We start from the raw sequence: 21174 nt of genomic DNA, 5'->3' as shown, positions 1-21174 counted from the left end.
GCCGGCAACTAGCGTCAAGCTGTTCGTGACCACCCAAAGCTTAGTTAAAGTTAAAATAAATTTATAAAGTAGCGCTATCAAAATCGTCTTAAACACAAAGTACGTGTGCTAAAGAACAGCACCCATAAGAAGAATGACAATAAATATTGTGAAAATAGAATTAAACTTGATTTTTTCCCCACGATTCATGATTCACTGTGTCCAGGTGGCTTTCGGCATCCCGTTTTTACCCTATGCGTAGTTATTTTCCTGTGGTTCAGTCAGCATTTACTGCGTGTCGTACGCGGGCAGAAGTTTGACCTTCCGATACGTGAAATGGAGACGATTGCATCGCTGAAAAAAAAATATATGTTCTTATCACTGCCAAAGGTTATGTTCGTACCTGTGATGGCTTCACAGTGATGGACTAATATAGTAACACATTTTTACGAGTTCATAGTAGTGATATGTGGCATTCGTATGTCAGTTTTTGTTTAAATTCCTTTTAATTACAATCGCTGGATAAACGTGACACTAATTTTTACCCTTTAAGAACGAGATGAATATGGGAAAGGCGCTTACTTCTAATATAAGATGAAAATAAGTTTGAAAAAGTGTTAAAATGGCGTATTAGTGAACATAAGCTCGCAATTAACACGCCGCAACTAACTGCATACTTCTAAAATTATCTGGATGTTTCTCTTTCACTTTTCTGAACCCAAACGCGCGAGTTAAGTCTCAAAAACAAGACTTCAAAGTTTTGCAGTTTATGAATGCAGACAGCTATATCTCCGAGGCAGACAAAAAGCAAGTTGGTTTTTGTTAATTTGTAATAGCATGAACGTTCTTTGTGATGAGCCTATTGCCGCTTGAAATGCGTACCTAAAAACGTAAATACTTTTTTTTTTTTTGTTTTCGTTCATGCAGTATACCAATGCTGTTTCCTTGTGTGCGTCTTTTCCATATAGTTTATTGGCTACGCAACATTCGTGTAGAAAAGGCATGATCAAACACGATTAATTAACTTGTTTTAACTGAACTTAAAAATAAAGTACGCAATTTTTGATAGCTATCCTATACGTCGTGAACTTAAGCTGCCTGCTTTAACCGTTTTTATCTATCTACAGTTGATTACCAGAATGGAATCGCACTTGAGCAGGGAGATAAACAAATCCATTGTTGTTAAGACAGCCTCTTGTGACACACTTTGTTATGCATTTTGTCGTATTAGTTCGTACATTTTAACAGTCACAAAACAATGCCGCTGAGTATTGACGCAGAAACAAAAAAAAATATACATTTGAACTATATATTATTGGGAGTTATAACACGCCATAAAAATTTATGTGGAGTAAGGGTGCTACCCCCATTTAGTCGAGTGATATCATTTCACGAAACCGGCAAGTTTTCTATGGTCGTAGAACTTTTTTTCGCACCATTATTGTTTGTTTAGATATTTGTTAACCAAGCACTATTTATTAAGGCACAACTTTCGATAAAATTTGGAACACAGGTGGCTCGGTAACTCGCTCTCATAGCGTTATAGATAAATACGCAGTAAATACACGCGACTAAACTTACTACATTTACACAAAAACTCAAGTGTTATCAACAAATAAACTATTTGCCTTTGTCTTTATCAAATATGGTTACTACCAAAATGTTATGCTTGGTTGGTTTGGGTGAAATTTGTATCTAAAAACTTTTCAATGTTTAAAAAAAAAAAAAAAAGTTTGGCGAATGAATGTCATTTCTGGATTTAATAACTCTATAGTCATAAAAAACTATAAATATTTATCGGTAAAAAAACAAAGTCAAGTTTTCGATTGTTTTTACTAATTCTATAAATATTTTTAGTGATATAACATTAATCTAATTATTTATTTTGAATTATTCAACTTAACTTATGTTTATTAAATTCATTTTAAATATAAATACATATGTTACTATACAAATTTTTTTTAACGTAATCTATGTTTAATTATTTTACACGGGTGTTTTTTGTAATGGTTCTTGCAATTGAGAAGATTGATTTAAGATTTTTTTGGACATAAGCCATTGCTGGTTACTCTGTATGTCATAAGAAACTTCAATAACGGATGGACATACACATTGTTACACAGCTGGTAATCACAAATTTCCCAAATAAACTAGTCGTTTAGCTTCAAATTCAAAGTCTTATACCAGTCTCGCTACGCACTTTATAGACAATAAGTCGTAAGTTAGTTTGCTGTCCAAATTTAAGTACACTTTACAATTCCACAAATTTGGCACCGTAACAAGCATAACCAGCATCGTCTCACTATCGTTTGTATACAAATTAAAACGTGTCATCGTAAAGTCGATAGTAGAGAGAACTTTATGAAACTTAATAGGTATTGGGGCATTGTTTGTTTGTAAATTTTGGTATCGGAAATTTCTTTTGATATTGTACAAGTAGAATGTCATCGGGAGTATGGAGCCAGAGTGTAGAGTCGTGCAACGGGCGTGGCTCTATTCATAACCGGCTTCAGTCGCCTTGACACACAACCGTGGAGCTACAGATAATCTGTCATCGCTGCCATATAGCGCCCCCCCCCCCCCTCCTGTTTAATCTTTGCGCTTGTTATGGCGGTATAAACGTTCGCACAGTTTGTTTCCGGAAAACAGTCTTAATTAAAAAAGCACGCCATTATTGGTATGAGTAAACGAGAATAAATACGTGGTGGTCATTTACATGAACGTGGTGTTTTACACAGGGTGCCTACAGCTCAAAAACGTCTTGGAAGTCACGAACTGAAGGGCGTATCTTTGACGTCTCACTTCATTTTACAGTTGCACATTTAAAAAAAAAATTGTGAGACTGACCATTTAAATCACATGGAACTTAACTCTGAAAACGTTTTAGATTTCTAACCTGAAAATGGGCACGTTCTTGCGATTAATAATTATATTTCTTAATTAGTTTTTTCTTCCTTTTATCCTATTTGAAAATAAAATGATAAAAATGTGAGAGAATTTATTAAAATTTCTGGAAAAAGTCCTAAATTTGATATAGCAGGTATCCATACGCCCTGTAACAGCACACAATACCTACGATTTTCTAGTTATCTAGTAATGATATCGCTCTCTAGTAATAGGGTTTATCGGTTTAGAATCCCCTAGCCTTCTAGAGGAGTCTCATTGTTACATCTTGCCACTTCTTGCTACTGGTAGGTACTAATGAATGATCCATATGATGAAATACACCTGTGCTTTGGAACATTACGTATGTTAGCGGGTTATATTTTGTTACCTCATTACAATCTTGTGTTCTGTCCCCAATTTTCCTGCATTTAGCTAAGGCATGTTATTGGCGTTACTTTATCGTATTGTGCCACACCATACGTCTCTCTGCAGATTCAAGTATAAAATATTATATATTTATTGAACTCAGTTAACTGAACATCGTATACGTGTTTGTGAAACATGTAAATACGGTTTAAATATTAGATTAAATGAAAATTTAACATTTTTATTGAACATAATTTTACACACTAACCAAAATATAGGAATCTGAACTTTCAGTATCATGTAGAGCAAAATGGCTGTGGTAACGATATTTTAGTGACATCAAATGTTGATTTGTTAAAAATTTAGTGTGAATTAAAATAAATTTATGACAATGTAGTGTGCCGACTTTTTTATATACGCGCCTCAAAAGCGATCGATTACTTTCCGCTTCCTCCTTATTCTCGGTATATCTTAAAATTTTAAATTGATTGCGAGTTATTTTCGGAAATAAAATTAAAATATGAACATTTCTAAGACTAATAATAAACTTGCTAGAAAATAATACATACAATATTTTAATCAGTAAAAGTTATATATATACACACTATATATATATATAAATTTATAAGGGACTAAGTGAAGATATTTTTTTATTGTATAGTGATTTTTTTTTCGGCTGGAAAAGTTCAAATTGTATTATCTTATAGGCACATTCCGTCTCTTTATTTAATCGTAATACTTTTAAGTGATATAAGCTAGTCATCAACTAAAAGTGAGGGGAAATGTTTACTGATGATTTCAACTTTAAGACTACATGTGAAAATCATTTTAAACATATTTAAGCTGTGTCAGTTTGATAAACTAAAAGTAACGAATTAATTGAAATTTGTTTTTATTGGTCTCTGAGGACTCAAACTGTTATTCATTTGTTCATAGGGACCTATTTAAAGAAAAAATGTTCAGATGAACGCTAACAAACGGCATAGCTACCTTCGGTGAGATCTCATTAGGAACAGTGGAATATTTATACTGGTTACTGTCTGGAACTCTTTTTTTTTTTTGGGGGGGGGGGGGGAGGGGGAGATAAAAACTTTATTATTTCACGGTAACTTTAACTCTCATAATCACCACACCATTTCATTATTTTTGACATCAAATCAGTGCCCAAAGTTAAATCATATGCCATATAATGTGAGAGGCGAGCTGTACTGAAAGTTATGGCATAATTTAAAAAGTAGTACAATATGGCGGGGTGTTAATGCGGCGTGTTTTTTTATCGAACCGGGGCCTTGAAGGGCATCTGCCCTCGCGGTATTGACTGAGAGCAACCAGCAGGGGGAGGGTTTGTGAAGGGGGACGGGGAGGGAAGGGAGGTCTGGTTCCTAGCCGCGTGCACGCAGAGCAGGCGACATTCGCTCGTGCCGAGCCGGCGAAGGGCGAGGGCACCTTGAAGCCGCGGCACTGTCGTGAGTTGCTTCGCTGCACGCGCACCGACTATTGTGTTTTGTTATAGATTTTCCCCCTACATTTCAATAAATGTGTCATGGTCGCTTACTAGAATTCATATCCGTGTTCGACCCAACTGACATACATGAACCATTTTCTCATTATTTGTCCATACAATTCTGAGATTTGAAAGAAAGAAAAAATCAGCAGTGAGTGAGGCCGGGTCTTAACATTAAAAAAATGAAACTTATAAAACTGCACTACTCTTACGAAACAGCATTCCGGTTTTGGCTGTTGCAGGGTGTTCACAATCGGTTTGGGGGGGGGGGGGGGGGGGGGAATCAGGGAAGGTGGAATTGGTCTGGGAAAGTTAGGGAATTTACTCGAAAACTTGAAAAACTCATGAAAACTCGTCAGGGATATTAATTCTAGGAGAAAATGTCATGCTCCAGTTTGCCATAACTTAAACTGTGGAAGCAGTTTTTATTTCAGATGGTGTTTTAGTGCATTGTCACACACGGTATAACATGGCTTATGTAAAGTTATGTCTTACATAAAGAACTTGGAGAGAAACTAGGCGAGCAATGGGGATTGCGGAGTTTGAATTTCCTTTTTTTTTCCTTCAGAAAATTATAAAATAAGTTATATAAAAAAGACTAATCAGGGAAATTTGAAACTTTGGCCAGGGAATAGACAGGAATTTTTTATTTCAAAGGTTTTTCGACACCGTATGTTGTCTTAACCCGTGTAACTGTTTACGTTCCATTTTACTTGTTTTTTTTTTTTTTTAATTCTGAAATAATGTTACAGCACCTCTGGTTGGGCCAAATCCAGCAGTAGAAGTAAATATGAAATTTGTCGGGCTGGTTCAACTACTATCCTCTTACAGACTGAATAAAATCCAGCTGTAGGTAAATGTTTTATCGAATTCTCTATATTTTCTGTAAATGAATTTCAACCGTTGTACTTACGTGTAAAGGCTGCGCTACAATCGGAATAACAATAACCCATTTCAATGACAAGAACTTGTTTTCCGTTGTTTACGCTACAATCATGCATACCATTAACAATCAGTTTCCAACGCATAAAATCATAATATGTAGAATTAATTTTTTTTACGTACGATAATATGCATGGGCAATCATAACCCCTTCTCAAAGAAAGATAAATCGAATGCGAAATTCATTCTAAAAGTTGTATTTTCTGTCACAACTAGGTTTTAGTTGACTAGTGCAGGTGTTTGACTACCTGACATTTGTGACTTAAGAAAAAAGTGAGTAAAACAGATCGTGGCGTCTGGTTTTAGATAGCGGCGGTTGGGTAGTTTGTTTTATTTATAAGTAGGCCTCTGGAAGAATTGCGCGTGTGCTTACAAAATCATGTTGATTAGCGAAAACAGCAAAATTATTTTATTTAAAAAGTGCGTTATGCAAATTATGGATTTAGGCTACGTTTTAATGTTTTTAAACATCACCGAAATTTAATGAACAATGTACCATGGATACTGTGGCCGAGTTTACAATGTAGAATCCCATTTTTTCGTTGTGGTATTAAGTAAATTACATTTTGGATTTAACTAAGTGTAAATGTAATATACTCATAAATGTATACTCGGGAAAATACCACTAGTTCGTTGGCTACTCAGTTGTGAGGCGTTGCCAGTGGGTTGTTGCCAGATTTGACTCTTCCTTTGTGGGAGGTTTCTCACTCATTATGGGCTCGTCAGAAGTTACTTGCGGTAAAGATATTTCTCAATTGTCCATGGTATTATATTTCATACACACTTAAATTTCTATGAAATGCACCACATTTTATGATATTTTCTCTGCAATGTAAAGTTATTTATTTATTTTCGTGTTTTGGAACATTTTTATCAAAAATAAATGTAGAGTATTTGAATTTTAGCTGTCGTGAAATGACTCCCAATTTTTTTTCCTTTCTTTATTCAGTAGTGAATTTTGCGAAGAGTTGTTTCAGTGGTGTTAAAATGCGGGGAAGATAAGCATAACTAGTGTCTATGCCGTCGTTAGTCTATTGCAGAGTGGGCAGATTTTTCGAGTGAGATGTGCCAGATATAAGTAAACAGATTATCGTAATTTGTAGAGAGCCGCAACATGTATTTTCTCTGTATCTACGTGGAATTTGAATATGATATAAACAAGAACAAATCAAAATATTTTATTCGCAATTTCCAAATGAAGTCTTAAAAATAAAAGCTACTCAGAAAAAAACAAACACGGAAAATGTAAAAATAGTCATTAAGAGAACTCTACTGATAAAACAAGACAACCTAGATAATTTAAATGATTAATTATTAAAATAAAGAAGCCCCTTTTCTTTGTAAAAGTTATGACTTAGTTGGAACGGTGACCTTAAATATCTTGCGAAAGCTTAGCTGTGTCTAGAAAGTAACGACTTATTTTCAATTTTAGACATGATTGTAAGTTGTCGACGGTTTTTTTAGTGTCATAGGTTTCAGGAAGACTATTCCACGTATCAAATATGATTATCTTTATTTGAGGCATTTGTTTTTCCAGCCGCCCGCCCAAGCGGCTGATGAGATGTGCTGCGGCAGCGCAGTGTGTTGTGGAGCCTGTGAAGAGGGCCCGCGCCTTGTTCCAGGAGCAGCAGTCGTGGAGCCGCGATGAGGAGTGGCCGCGGGCTGCAGGTGGCGAGCAGCGCGCCGCCGCCCCCGTCTGCCGTGGAGACCAGCGGCGCGGGTGAGTCTGTCCGTCTCAACCTTCCCTTATCATCTTCCTCAGTCGTCCGGCGGCCGTGTAGCCTGGCCAGGCGGGGGAGCTGAATTGTTGCCCGTTGGATGGGCAGCCCTTTAGGATTTTGTGACAGTGGTTAGTTTAGGTTAGGTTAGGTCACTTCACTTTACAAACTAACCACTGTCAGAAAAATCCTGAAGGGCTGCCCATCCAAGGGGCAACAATTCAGACAAGCTTTCAAAAACACCACTGTCAGAAAAATCCTGATGGGCTGCCCATCCAATGGGCAACAATCCAGACAACCTTTCAAAAACACTACTGTCAGAAAAATCCTGATGGGCTGCCCTTCCAAGGGGCAACAATTCAGACAACCTTTCAAAAACACTACTGTTAGAAAAATCCTGATGGGCTGCCCATCCAAGGGGCAAGTTTTCAGGATTATTTAAACTCTTTTCAGAAATTAGATGGGCTGCCCTTCCAGTCTCTGTACAAATAAACCACTACCAGAAAAATCCTGAAGGGCTGCCCTTCCAATGGGCAACAATTCAGTCGCCCCGGCTGGGCGCTGAGGGCGACACTTCGCCTCTACGCGCCAGCCACCGAACTGGCATGCAGACTTCGCGTCGGTAATGACACGTAAAGCGGGGACCCTATAATTGTATGCTGTAGTATTGTAGACAATGGCTTCATGCACGCCCTTATACCACTTAGCAATACTGTTTTATACACGTCAAATGACGAAACTGTCATAGACACTGCTCTTAAATGCTTTTTGTAATGTGACTCTTCCAATAAGTCTTGAGCAGTCTGTGCCCGGAGATCTGCACGCCATTCGGCGCTCCAGCCTTGAACAGTAATTCCTTCTTTGCACTGCTCCCGTTTCACCACAGGGATTCGCCGTTGTTTTTTTTTTTTTTTTTTTTTTTTTTTATCTTTTCGTCGATTCCGCATCACTGCTGAAAACATCCGTCAGCTAACGGGAATTTTAACGGGAATGTACGTACAGAAACGTAGCCTGCAAAGTTCGGGAAAGTATCTGTTCACATTATTTCCATACGTTAAATGCACGTTTTTTTTTGCGGAGGATTTTATATTTTTTTTTACTATTAGTAATTTCACGGAGATGTTTTGTAACAGCGAAGTTTATACCGTTCTTGTGGAGTTTCACTTTCTTACTATCTACGGTGTGTGTGGGTGTGTTGGTGGGTGTGTTGGTGGGTGTGTTGGTGTGTGTGTTGGTGTGTGTTAGTGTGTGGGTGGGTGCGGGTATGTGTGTGCGTGTACGTGTTTGCGTTTGCGCGCGCGCGTCTGCACGTGTGCGCGTGTGTATAGGCCTTAATTACTTAGAACTGCAGCATTAACATTTCAAACGCAGTGGTTGAGAGAGAAAAGTCGTGACGGCCTTGGAAATTAAGCATCCTTGTCTGAAACCGGACGATATGTGCAGGGGGAGCTGAATTGTTGCACCTTGGAAGGGCAGCCCTTTAAGATTTTTCTGGCAATGTTTTGTTTGTACAGCGACTGAAAGGGCAGCCCATCCAATTTCTGAAAACATGTTTCTTTAAGTGTTTAAATAATCCTGAAAACTTGCCCCTTGGAAGGGCAGCCCATCAGGATTTTTCTGGCAGTGGTTTGTTTAGGTTAGGTTAGGTTAGGTTAGGTCGCTTTACAAACTAACCACTGTCAGAAAAATCCTGAAGGACTGCCCATCCAAGGGGCAACAATTCAGACAACCTTTCAAAAACCCTACTGTCAGAAAAATCCTGAAGGGCTGCCCTTCCAAGGGTCAACAATTCAGACAACCTTTCTAAAACACCACTGTTAAAGATATCCTGATGGGCTGCCCTTCCAAGGGGCAGCATTTCAGTCGCCCCTATGTGCAGACAAGTTGCAGAGATTGTTGTTCTAGAGTCTGCGCTTGTTTACATTCGTTCCAACATAAATGATCTCGCACAGAATATTCCAGGAGAGACATAAGTCTAAAATTGGCATTGTTAAAAAAAAATTGATAACTGTAGTTATTTCTCAATGTAAAATATGTACAGACGTTGTTGCTTCATTTCTTTTTTCGATGTGTTGGTTAAACAGTGTGTTTCGTAGAGTTCTCAATAGTCCAAAAAAGAAAATATTCTTTAAATTGATATTCAAAATATAATAACTTCGAATACATTTTCTGGACGGTCGTTACATCTATGCCATTATTTGTGTGTGTTTATGTGTTGCTTGACAAATTTCAAGGCATTGAGATGAGTAGAGGTACGTGTAGAGATTTTTTTATAGCTTTTTTCTTCTGAAAATAAGCATTTAATAGCATTTGGGGTTTAAAAAAAATTAACATGTAATAGCACGTATGAGCGCACGACTTTTTCGGAAGTATGAATTAATTTGCACTGTCTCTGATATATATTTTATGTCTTCGTATCTTAATCATGAACTCTTCCTGGTAGTGAACAGAAACTAATTGGCTACACATGATACTAAACACGTGATGCTAGCAACGTTGTCGAAGTTTTGGAATGTGCTCTGCATCGAAACGCCCTTGGTTGTGCGTTTCCTGTAGTTCTAAATAACACGGCGAAGCTCATGTGCAGAGTCTATAATAAAATATGCGATAATTATACGCGGTACATAGTTGCTATCTCGAATGGTTTGTGTCAATACCAACTTTTTCGATTATCTGCGAACGACGTTCATCTGCAAGATAGTGTAGACTTTTTTTTAAAAGCGTCGAAAAGATTTTGAACGCATCTATCAACACAACATCCATTTCTGCTGACAGAGCCTTTAGAATAGCTTTTTAAACTCTTATTGGTCGAACTGATTTGTTCCGATCGGCGAGCTAGCAGTCTGGCGGAATCGATATCGAAACTGTACGATGGTATAGCCGTGAAACATGCAATAACCTCTCCTCCCATCCTGAACCCCGAAAGGAAATTTTCGACAAGTGAAAAATCCCCGTCCCAGCCGGCAATCGAACCCTTACCCCTTGACTCACCAACCAAAGGCTCTAACCACTGAGTCTACTGGCCAATTTTCAAGGCATAAATCGTGGGTTTTTAAAAATGCAACTTTTTTTTTTATTGGCGATGCGCATCTCCCATAACTGCGGGCTGATTACTAACACTCGTGGAGACTTGCGGATTTCTCCACGCTCTACCGAAGCACGTGCCGCATTTGGTGATTAGGAACCAACATGCGGTGTGCGTTTCGTTACGATCCGCGAGACTTGTGAAACCACGGCATAAATCAGTGTCGTTGAAGGAAACCAACTGCTGAAAACTTAATATGTACATTGAATAAACTATTTTGTGAGTGAAATCTGAAAATTTTCTTCCACTGATAAATCATATATATTTTTACATTTTATTTTTATTTCAGATTTTTTTAAACTATCGGTAATTTGTTTGATGATTGTTTGGTTTAAAGATTGAATAAAATAAAGTTTTTTTTGCCGTCAATGTTGCAATACATGTGTATTGTCATATCGATAATGAAACCAAAGATAAAAAATACTACAGTTACAATTCCTTACCACAAATATTGTTTACTATAAACTTAATTTTAAGATAATTTTGGCACCCTAACACACCCAGCAATGATAAAAAGAAAAAGGGGCCATTAAATTCCACATTATTTAATATCTTAGCTAAATTACATCGCAACCATATAATTCGTTTCACACAACCAACTGATGCACACGTGTAGCTATATAACGTAGCACGGCTGCGATGTATACCGTCCGAAATGTGTGTTCACACTCAAAGATTATCGTATACTCGTATACCGTCAGAACGTCATCAGTGGTCGGTGTTCAACGAAAAATGTTGTGTTCGTAGTCACGCAGCTTCTTCCGGCGGTAATCTCAACGACCTTCGATGTTTACCGTGTCTTTTGTCGAAGAACGTGTGTTCATAATCAGCCGCTGGTCCACGGGGGAATAGGGGGGAGTCTTGCCCGTTACTCCGCCGTCTCACACGCCGAGTGTGGATATTTTCTTTTCTTTACATCGTCATCATTTTAGGACTTTTCCTGTAAATTTATTCCGCTAGATCTCTTGCTTGGTTTTTCGACTCAAATTTTTCCCAGCAATTATTCAGGTATTAACTATGATTTAAAAATGGTAACAAGTCGCGCAAGTTATCATAATTATAAACTCTCGAAAATAACGGTCAGTAAACATCTGGTGAGAACTTTTGTGACACAACAACGAATGAATGAGAGCTGCCGTAATAATGGTTAGCAATGGGGGGAAAAAAAAAGACGGTTTGGCTGGACTTTGCACGGATTGCGATGGCTGCACGTGCAGTGTCTGCGATGAGGCAGCCCTCGGTGCGACGCGGAGAGACTGCTCCCACCTCCCCGCATCCCCCCAGTCACCTGTCCCGTCAGAAAGGCACGGCCTGCCAAGTACTCGCCAAGTGTGCGGACCGGGATACGGCCGGAGTTGGCTGGCTGCCTGCCCGCACCTCCGATCAGCCAGCCCCAGAGCCGTTTAACGTCCGACGTCGCTGATTGCTGTCCGGAGCCGGACCGAGGGTATTAATTGCTCCGTCATTAGCGTCGCACAGCGCTGCCCTCCGTCGCGGCCGGGAGGACGAGCGATGCACACGCCGTGTGCAAGAGCTATCTCTTTTCTGTGCATGGCGACGCATTTCTTTGAATGATTCTTGCAATGGAGAACATTGATTAGAATCTTAAAATACCGACCACCTTCAGCTTTTTATCTGTAATTTGGGTAAGGTTTTTTAATATCGTATTTTAGTACTTTATAAATTAAAAAAACCTACATTAAAAATTCAAAATACCCCCGACTTTGCAATTCTCTCTTGAAGAATATATCAGTAACGTATTTAACACTATCATCGTATTTAACTTTTGTTTTGTTTTTGTAGTCTGTACCGTACACCATCAGTACCGCGTCAGGTCAAGATTACAGTGTTCTAGTGATATCATATAAGTAACAGGATACCAAATTTCGAATCGATCAGACCCGTGGAAGTTGCTCACATCCCTTCATCAACTATAAAAGAAATGATGATCTTAAAACGACTGAACATATATTATTGAATCATAGCTAAGAACAGTCTCGATCAAGTCACGTTTAAAAAAAACAACTAAAAATCTGTTTTTCGTTTGGGAGCTACGATGCCACAGACACAGAGACACAGAGATAGATACACACGTTAAACTTATATGTTTGCATTGGGGTTTAAAAATATATATTTTTTTTCTTGAATTATATTAGAAGTCAATTTTATTCCCAAATATAAAAATTCGTTATTTTTAGGGTGCAAAAATTGTTCTCCAGTACCGACCAGCCATTATTTTAGATGTTTTAAGGTTTTAACGACTAATATTTTAATTATTTTAACATTTAAATATAAGAAACTAAACAAAAATTATTTGACTTTAATATTTGTCTAACGAAGTTCGTACTGTAATTCTAACATTATTTTTCATTAGAAAAACAACTTAATATGACAAAATTTAATTACACCAGCTTAAGGATAATTTCACTTTCTGCAAAGTAGACATTAAAAAATATAATATGAATATGTACATTCAACATGTGCCCAACCTTTACATTCGACACATTGTACCCAGTCTTCTTAAAATGATTCACAACAAATGATACACTCTGTTTTGTCTTCTGTAGGCTTTTTCCTGTTAAAATTTCATAAAAGTCTTGTTTCTCTATAAATTTTCTAGTGATCTCGTCTTTCTTCCTTTCCATTTCTCCAGTGGCCCCGAACTTCCTTGTTGATTTTATCACCTCTGTTTTAATTTCTTTCATCCTGTCTCTTCTCTGCTTTTAACCTCTTCTCTTCAGTCAGTTTTTTACCTCTACAAGTATTATCTTTAAAAGGTGTTGAGGCGAGGATCACTTATTGTTGGGTTCGTTTTCATCCTGACCTCTGAAGGTTTGTTGGAGGGAGATATATTTTAAATTATTTTGTTTAGATCAGCAGTTTCTCAAGAAGACGAAGAACAATGTAGTTGATATGTGAGATGGAATCGGGAGCTGATGACGAAGGTCCTTGTTGAGGTTCAGTGAGATTAGTTGGAGTGAGAACTGTAGAATATTTCGGTTACGGTTCAATCAGTTCTGGTCGATTATTTGGAGAGAGCGAAGAAGGTCCAGGCTGAAGTTCAGTGAGCTCAGCTGGAGGAAGAGATAAGGCAGGTTCCGATTAGGAAACTATGAATTGAAAATGTTTAAATTTGAAGAGGGCATCGATGTTGCAGACTGGCATTGATCCTCTGAAGTTGCTGGAGTAGTATCATCATCAGTAGTCTTTGGCTCTCGAAATTGCGTAGGAGGCATGAAATCCATATCCGAGAACACACCTGGGTTCAAAGACCAAAGTCCTGTTCACGCTAAAGCTGACTATGCCGAATTCATTCTACAGATTTGAAACCAGCGATCTCAGCCAAAAGCCCTATTCCCTCAATATGCTGGTTTCGTACGTGATATAAACACAATCAATTCATTCAACAAACAAAACATGATTATATATTATAATTTTAATATTCTATTTTCTTTGGAATGAGTACAAAACCTTTATAATGAAATAGCAAAAATACACACAGCATATAAAATTAGCTAAATCATATTTGTTACGACCCTCATGTAGCCGCAAATACAGTACAATTGTAGGAAGTTGACTATGTGTTTATCTCATAAAGGAAATTAAGAAAGTTACATATTATTACCAAGAGTAAAATCACATCTCGTATACAGCTATATATACTAGCCGCCTTTACAAATTCAAGATTACGGTTATGGAGCGTGTCGTAGCCCGACACGTATACTACACATAATTAGTTACATTCTAAATCAACATTACAATTGCTTTCACATATAAGTCATTCATGTAACGTGCTCGAGCTTCTTGTATACTTAATAGCTTTCATAAAAAAAAAGTAACCAGAATGTAACTCAATATTAAACAAGCATCAGCAGTTTGCCGAATCTAAACAGTACCCTAGAGTGCTAATTTATTACGCGACCAAATTGATTGCAAGTAAACTCCATTTAAATTACGATCGAAAAGACTCTATGTATATTAGTCTAAAATGACATAGCAGACTAAACCAATGCATCATAAAAAGCCTAATCGAAATGTCGCTCGGGCAACATGTTCATTAACTAGTACACAACAGATAAAAGTTACATTCAAATCAATTTCTAAGGGCGTGCCGAAACGATTTGACTAGATAAACGTTCCTACGATCCGTACTAACGCTAAGTGCTGCCCAGACACCCAACTGCCATCACGACCTAACCAGACTATGTCATGTCAGTTACAAAGTTACGCCGAAGGAGAAGCCAACCAAATTTACTAGCTTATATAAACTTGATGTGACGTCGGCGCATGCGCAGAGTGGACGGATCCAATTCAGGAGGGGTAAGGGAGACCTATAGGAGGGGATATCAATCTCTCATCCCGCGGCGGGCACTTCAAAATATCCGCCATTACGTCGGTCTGCCGGCTCAGATTGAAGTGTAGGCAGCTAAATTTCTCTGAGCAATTTTTAAAGGTCCTCAGCCAGACACTGCAAGCGTGATTGAATGCTCCTCTGCATAACAGCCCGATCTAATGGTTGTAACTTAATTTATAGTGTGTAATGGTAGGCTTATCATTTGAATGTGATTTTTTTTTTTAGCAAAAATGATAACATCGAGATCCTTATGGCTGTTGAGCCCATCAAGAATAACTGGTTCCTCCTTAATGGGATGAGTCCTCTCAACAAACAATTCCGAAAATTTCAAGAACGCTTTAGTAGTGATACAACCACTTTCCTCAACTGCAAATATTTCCTGGAGGAGCATCTTTTTCCAGAACAGCATCTACACGTTGTTTATGAGGAAAAACAAAGAGGGGAAGAATAAAAATGTCCCCAGCAGCATTTATGCACAGTAAAAGTGTAACATTTTCCTCTCTTTCTCCTGACATAATCTTGCTTACTTGCCTTTTCCCCTTTTGTGAGATCACCTTGACATCATTGTCATGAACAATTGAGACCCCAGTCTCATCACAGTTGTAGATTCTATTGGCTGGGAAATTGTGTTTATAAAGTAGCTCGGAATACTTATTAAAGTAGCGAGTTACTTGATGTTTGGTAAATCCTAAAGCACTCTGAAGGCTTGTGGACTCTGAAGTTCTCAAAGAAAGCTCGGGATGACGAGTCATTAAGTCATAATAAAACTGCATCTCAGCAATTTTGTGTTCCTTATTAAACTGGTGAGGCAATTTTAGATGCTCAGCCAAATCGAATGTTGGTTTCATAAATTCTCTCCTGTCGTACTGATCTTGTATATAAAAAGTTTGTTTTATTGCACTATCAAAAGTCTTTGAAATCTGCGCATCTGAGAGGTTAGATTCACGTTTCACCAGATTTAATGTCTCTCAGTCTATCTCCTAATGTAATTTTTGGAACAGAAAAAAATCTCAGTTGCTTGACGGTGTCATTTTGTGCGGGAAAAAAAAACTTCTTGTTTTTCCGATCTCATATCGTCCTCTTTCCATTTTCAGCCAGTTCTCTCTCGAAAGAGAGAAAAAAAGCCTTCATGTTGTTTATTTTGTTGATATTTTTTTTTGTCGGTCCCGGACGACAATTGGGTGGTGAGTATTGTACGACAGCAACGTGGTAACATTAATGCGAGCTGCACATTTATCTAAAGTAATATCGTGAAAATAATACCATATAAATTGTCCTTATCCTCAAGAGATTAAGTGGATGCTAAAAAATCAAGAACAACTCACCCAAGAAAGGAGAGACGCCTTCGTCAAAACAACTTATCACGCACGAAATGTAAACGAACACATTCACTGCCTCACGGTTCCCACAACTCTGATCAAAGACGGTAGTCGCCAAAGAATATGAACTATTATGGTAAAGTTATTCATGAACGCCTGGAAAGTACTGCTACCTAGCGTCAGAAAAGATAAAAAAAAGGAATGGTCGGTACTGTAAGACGGCCACTACTGTACGACCTTCCCCTACGCCATGAGTGGCTCGTTACTCTTTATGTCATGATGAGCAACAATAACGGACAAAAAAGACGCACACGCAAACACACAGGAAACAATCGGCTGATGTCAAAATTTACATGCATAGACAGCACCCAGAATTACGTGGAAGGAAGTAGTCTGGAAAATTTCCCCGCACAGACGATCACAGCGGGCTGACAACGACAAGGCAGTTGCAGCAATAACAGGAAGAAAAAAAAAACAGAACTTGGATAACACAACTACAGCAGTGACGAACATGCGAACCCAGCGATGTGACTAAATATCCTGTAACGCAACTTTCAGATTCCGCGAGTCTTTACAAAATGTCATCCTAATGCAAACATGATTTTCTACAAGTTTAACATTCAAGGTTATCGTAATATTTCTATTAAATACATCGTGCAAATGTTAACCAAGTCAAAAAGTGGCAGAAAAAAAAAACAAACATGCTTAGTCAGTATCTCAATATCACTTTTATGACCAAGTTTCAATGCCTTAAATATTGTTTGATATAGATTTTAATGAGTTAAATTAGTTTTTGCTACTTTTTTATTGGTAACTTTTTGCAATATATTTATTATATATGTATAAAATTTGATTCTTTGCAATATTTCCTTTAAGGGGCTATACAAAATACTATTTTTCTAGAAAGTTTAAAATTAACATTTATTACCGCTTCTATTATGTACTTATTACTGCATGAAGTTGGAAACTTTTAATAATATTTCAGCCCTGCCACCACTAACTACAATACCATTTGGGCTTCCACAAAGCCATGAATATATTTTTCTTAGATAGTTGACTTTGGTTTCATATTTCATATCTTTTCTGTAAATCACATTTCGTGCGACGACACTAACTAGACTTAATGAGAAATTGCCAAAAAAAAAAAATTAAAAACATTTTCTAACACGTGAAAATTTTCTTTGTTCTCTGAGATGCGGAGTTTTCTTTCATAGAACCATTCTGGACAATCTGTGTGGTCACATCTTAGAGAAATGTTAAGTTCCTTCGCATTACTAACACACAGTCTTCGTAATATGTCTGTTTCTCCTCATTCAATGGTCTGAAAGCTAATTACGTAGTTACTGTGATTTCGTAAGATTCTTTATTTATATTTATACACTCTTCTAGCAGTACTGAACTATCCAATGATCCTACTTAAAAAATATATTACGCCTATACAATCGCGTAACACCCATGTTATATTTTCTTCTTGGAATATTTACGCAAAGGACATGGATTACCAACAATTCTAAAGTAGAAGCAGGTACAGAATATTTTACATGTGTCTCATTTTCCGTTAGAATATTTTCGTTTTGCAGCCCTAGTCGAATAGGGTTTCCCCATGTTTGTGGGATGTCGGTTTTCTAAGTAACTTTCTCATTGTTAACTTAATAAAGAACTTCAGCAACGTGTTACGGCAGTTTCGCCGGGAAAGGCCATTTTCTACCTGTAATATATCATCTGCCGTCAGTTTATGAAATCAAAATACTGTATAAATAAACCATAAAATAAATATAGTGAAGTAAACATTCAGGGAAGGGTGGAAGATCAATACCGAAAAGTCGCCTCTCTTTACTTTTTTGACATTATTATTATGACCACCAATACACATATTTTCCCCTTTCAATAACCCATTCACACACACACACACACGCATATATTATATATAAATAGTAGGAAAATTTTTGTGACATCTTAAAAAGTTTCAGCAAGAGAAAAGATGCCAGCACATTAGGGTAGGGCGGGCTAGTTGAGCATAGGGGCAAGTTGGGCAATCGAAATATCTCGAAAACTATTCACCGCACGCGAAGGCATCAGATGGTAAAAGAAGGGGTCGCGGGAGGGGAACTCACCACGAGACCGCCAGTGGCGACTATTCGATCGATTGTTTATTTTGTAACCAAAAAGTAAAATAATTATAAAGTGGAATATTTCGTCTGTAATAGTTAAATGTTATCCGATTTTAATCAGGTAAGTGTTAAACTTCTATAAATTTATAGTACTTTTGATATGTATAAATATATTGGGTATAATTCTAACCGGTTTTTCATAACATCACTTTTGTTTTAAAATTTCGGATTGGGCTTAGTTGAGCTATAGTTGCTCAACTAACCCCATGACTTAGAACTAAAGTAATATATGCTTTTTATTTTTTTTTTAGGATGCGGGCTTATAAAATAAAGACTACGAGATGTTCTTACTCTACTCAAAACTTAAATGATGCTGCAAAGGCGGCCAACGACGAGGGAAAAAGCGTGAATGCCGCCGCAAAAGAATTCGATATCAAACGGATGACTTTGACCAGATTTTTGAAGAAATTAAGTATTTTCTCCCACGCAAGAGGACTCTTCAACGAAATACTTGTTACAATTGCAACAGTGACAACGACGATTAAGTTTCCTTTATTTCATTAGTATTTTCTTTTATATATTATTTTCTTATTAAGATAAGCTTTATTGATAATTATATATATATTCAAGTCTGAATTTGATCAGAAAGACTGAAACTAATTCCAAAGTTAAGCTTAAGATACGTTGATGTTTTGTTGATTCTATTTTCAGTTTATTATTCAAAGAAAATTACTTTTAATTTAGTTGTTTTGTCACTAAAAGACTATAAATAAAAAGTTGATTATCAAACAAATTTTATTTCATGTCTAGTTAACATTCAACCCATCATTTGGCTAGACATTCTAAGTTCTCAATTTGCCCCATACCCTTGCTCAATCAACTTACCTCACCTATGGGGTACGTTGATCATACTTGACTTTCTGCATTTAAACAGCTGTAGCTCTTAAATTCGACTTTTAAGAAATAAATTACTATGGACACTTTTGCAAACGGATAAATTCGTAATCCTTCAGTATGCATAACAAGCCATTAATAGTTATCGTTGAGGAGCTATAAGTGAAAAAGTGAAAAAGTGCTCAACTAGCCCCGCCCAACTCTACTGCTCGCCACCTGTCAGCGATACCTCATCGCGCAATTGTGAAACCGCGAAATAATCGCTGTCGGACCACGCCTTTGTGCAGACTTTGTGCGAATACTCTGCGGCTTATAAAGTGCCTTTAAACAGCCTTATTGGAGTGTCGTTAATTTCCCCCCCCCCCCTTGCTACTAAAGCTTAAGTGTACGGGCCTCTGAAATGCAAGTTTATTGGATCTCGAGATGTCATTGCAGGCGCAGGCAGGAAGTGCTGTGAATCTTAAACTTTTTCCCGCGCGGTTGTAACTTCAGTGATAGGGTTTTTTAACGGTCTTGCTGCGGTCTATAAATCAGGCTGCGTTTACCTGCTGGCATCTGGTGGAGTTGTACGTCCTCCCACAACTCGGTGACCACTTCCCACACAACCGGACCGGACACCTCGGATGATAGAGTTGGGTCGTTGTCCTGGGGCCCGAGGTTCGCTGTCCGCGGACAAGAAGTGACACCGCGCCGAGGCCTCGGGCACTTTTATTTTGTTTTTGTCGACCGAACCACCGACAGTTCGACAGCTTCTTCCTTACTACGTAACCTGTTTTGAGGATTCTTCCTTCCGTGATCCATCACCCGATCACCATAAAAAATATATATATCAACATTAATAATTAATGAAAATATAAAAAATAATAATACAAAAATTATAACGTACTAAATAATAATGGCTATTAAGAAGCCTACATAACATCAAAAACAAAAATTTATAAAATAAATACCTAAGAATCTAATCTCCCCTATTTTTATTTTTTTAAAAATAATTTGGTTTTCTGTTCCTTACAAGATGGCGGATGACGCAAGAGATATGATAATGAGATTTTGAAGTGTTGGGAAAAAAAAATTTTCGTTGTTTTGTGATGCATTTTTATATCGCGATACCCGGAACGTGGTCTTCAACAATATTTTCTGTACCGGAGGTATAATATTTCAAGCTTCTCTCCACGCGGAGCAAGATACAACACTTAACGACACTGATCAATGGCTACGCGTTTTTCTCGGACTATGTTGTCTGTTGTTCGGTCCGATACTGTACGGTACATATAGAATGATTTTGCATGTGATTTAGCTCCGAGTCCGGTACGGCGTGAACTTGGAGATGTATACAGGCATTAATAAATAATACTGTTATTGATCTACTTTTTGTAATTTCCTTTTTATTATTTTGAAACAGTTAAATGTGGTAACATTTTGAAATGTAGTGGATGACGGTTTGGGTTTATGTAGATCGAGAGTATGCTAAGTTATATAATTATTTTGTAGCTCAAAGTTTTGATAATAATCTTTTGAATTATTTGGGTGGTTAGTTATTTATTGGAGTTTTATGTAAAATGGCAGTTGGGGCATTAGCTCACGCCAGTCATGGTCATCTACAAACTCCGAAGTTAACCGTTGAATTTGGTGTAAAATCTAATTTACTCGACTTCTGCGTTAAGTTAGGGGGTAATTTTTATTGCTTAAAATTAGCAGTCATTCAAATTAACATTTTGCTGAACTTTTTGTTATAAACTGGATTGGTCACATTGAGTGATTCAAGGAATTTTATACTATCTCCGAAGTGACCGTAACAGACCTTAACACCACAATGGTGTGACAATCTGACCTGGTTGGCCAAATTGGTGCTTTTGCGCTCTACACTTTTCTAAATCCAACTTTTGGCAAATACCCCTCATTTTTACTTAATTAGAGACTATTTATTTTAACTTTACAAAATTATGCAAAAAAAAAACTCGTGAATACTACACAAAATCGCTTCTTCGGACATTGCATTGTAGTAAGTTTGAAAAC

The 21174-nt window shown here is 37.4% G+C and overlaps 1 protein-coding gene across 4 annotated transcripts in view; it reads left to right on the top strand.

Annotated features, from left to right (window-relative positions):
• LOC134531736 (uncharacterized) overlaps positions 1-21174 on the top strand; it is a 377288-nt gene that overhangs the window by 188637 nt on the left and 167477 nt on the right. For all 4 annotated transcript variants that reach the window (XM_063367600.1, XM_063367597.1, XM_063367599.1 and 1 more), the window contains one exon: positions 7300-7397. In XM_063367600.1, the coding sequence (XP_063223670.1) occupies positions 7322-7397 (76 nt within the window). In that variant the 5' untranslated portion in view covers positions 7300-7321. The remainder of the gene's footprint in view (positions 1-7299; positions 7398-21174) is intronic.

The sequence above is a fragment of the Bacillus rossius genome, chromosome 5 (genome assembly GCF_032445375.1).
Source record: "Bacillus rossius redtenbacheri isolate Brsri chromosome 5, Brsri_v3, whole genome shotgun sequence".
In the NCBI taxonomy this organism is placed as follows: Eukaryota; Metazoa; Arthropoda; class Insecta; order Phasmatodea; family Bacillidae; genus Bacillus; species Bacillus rossius.
This window is presented reverse-complemented; position numbering and strand designations above follow the sequence as displayed.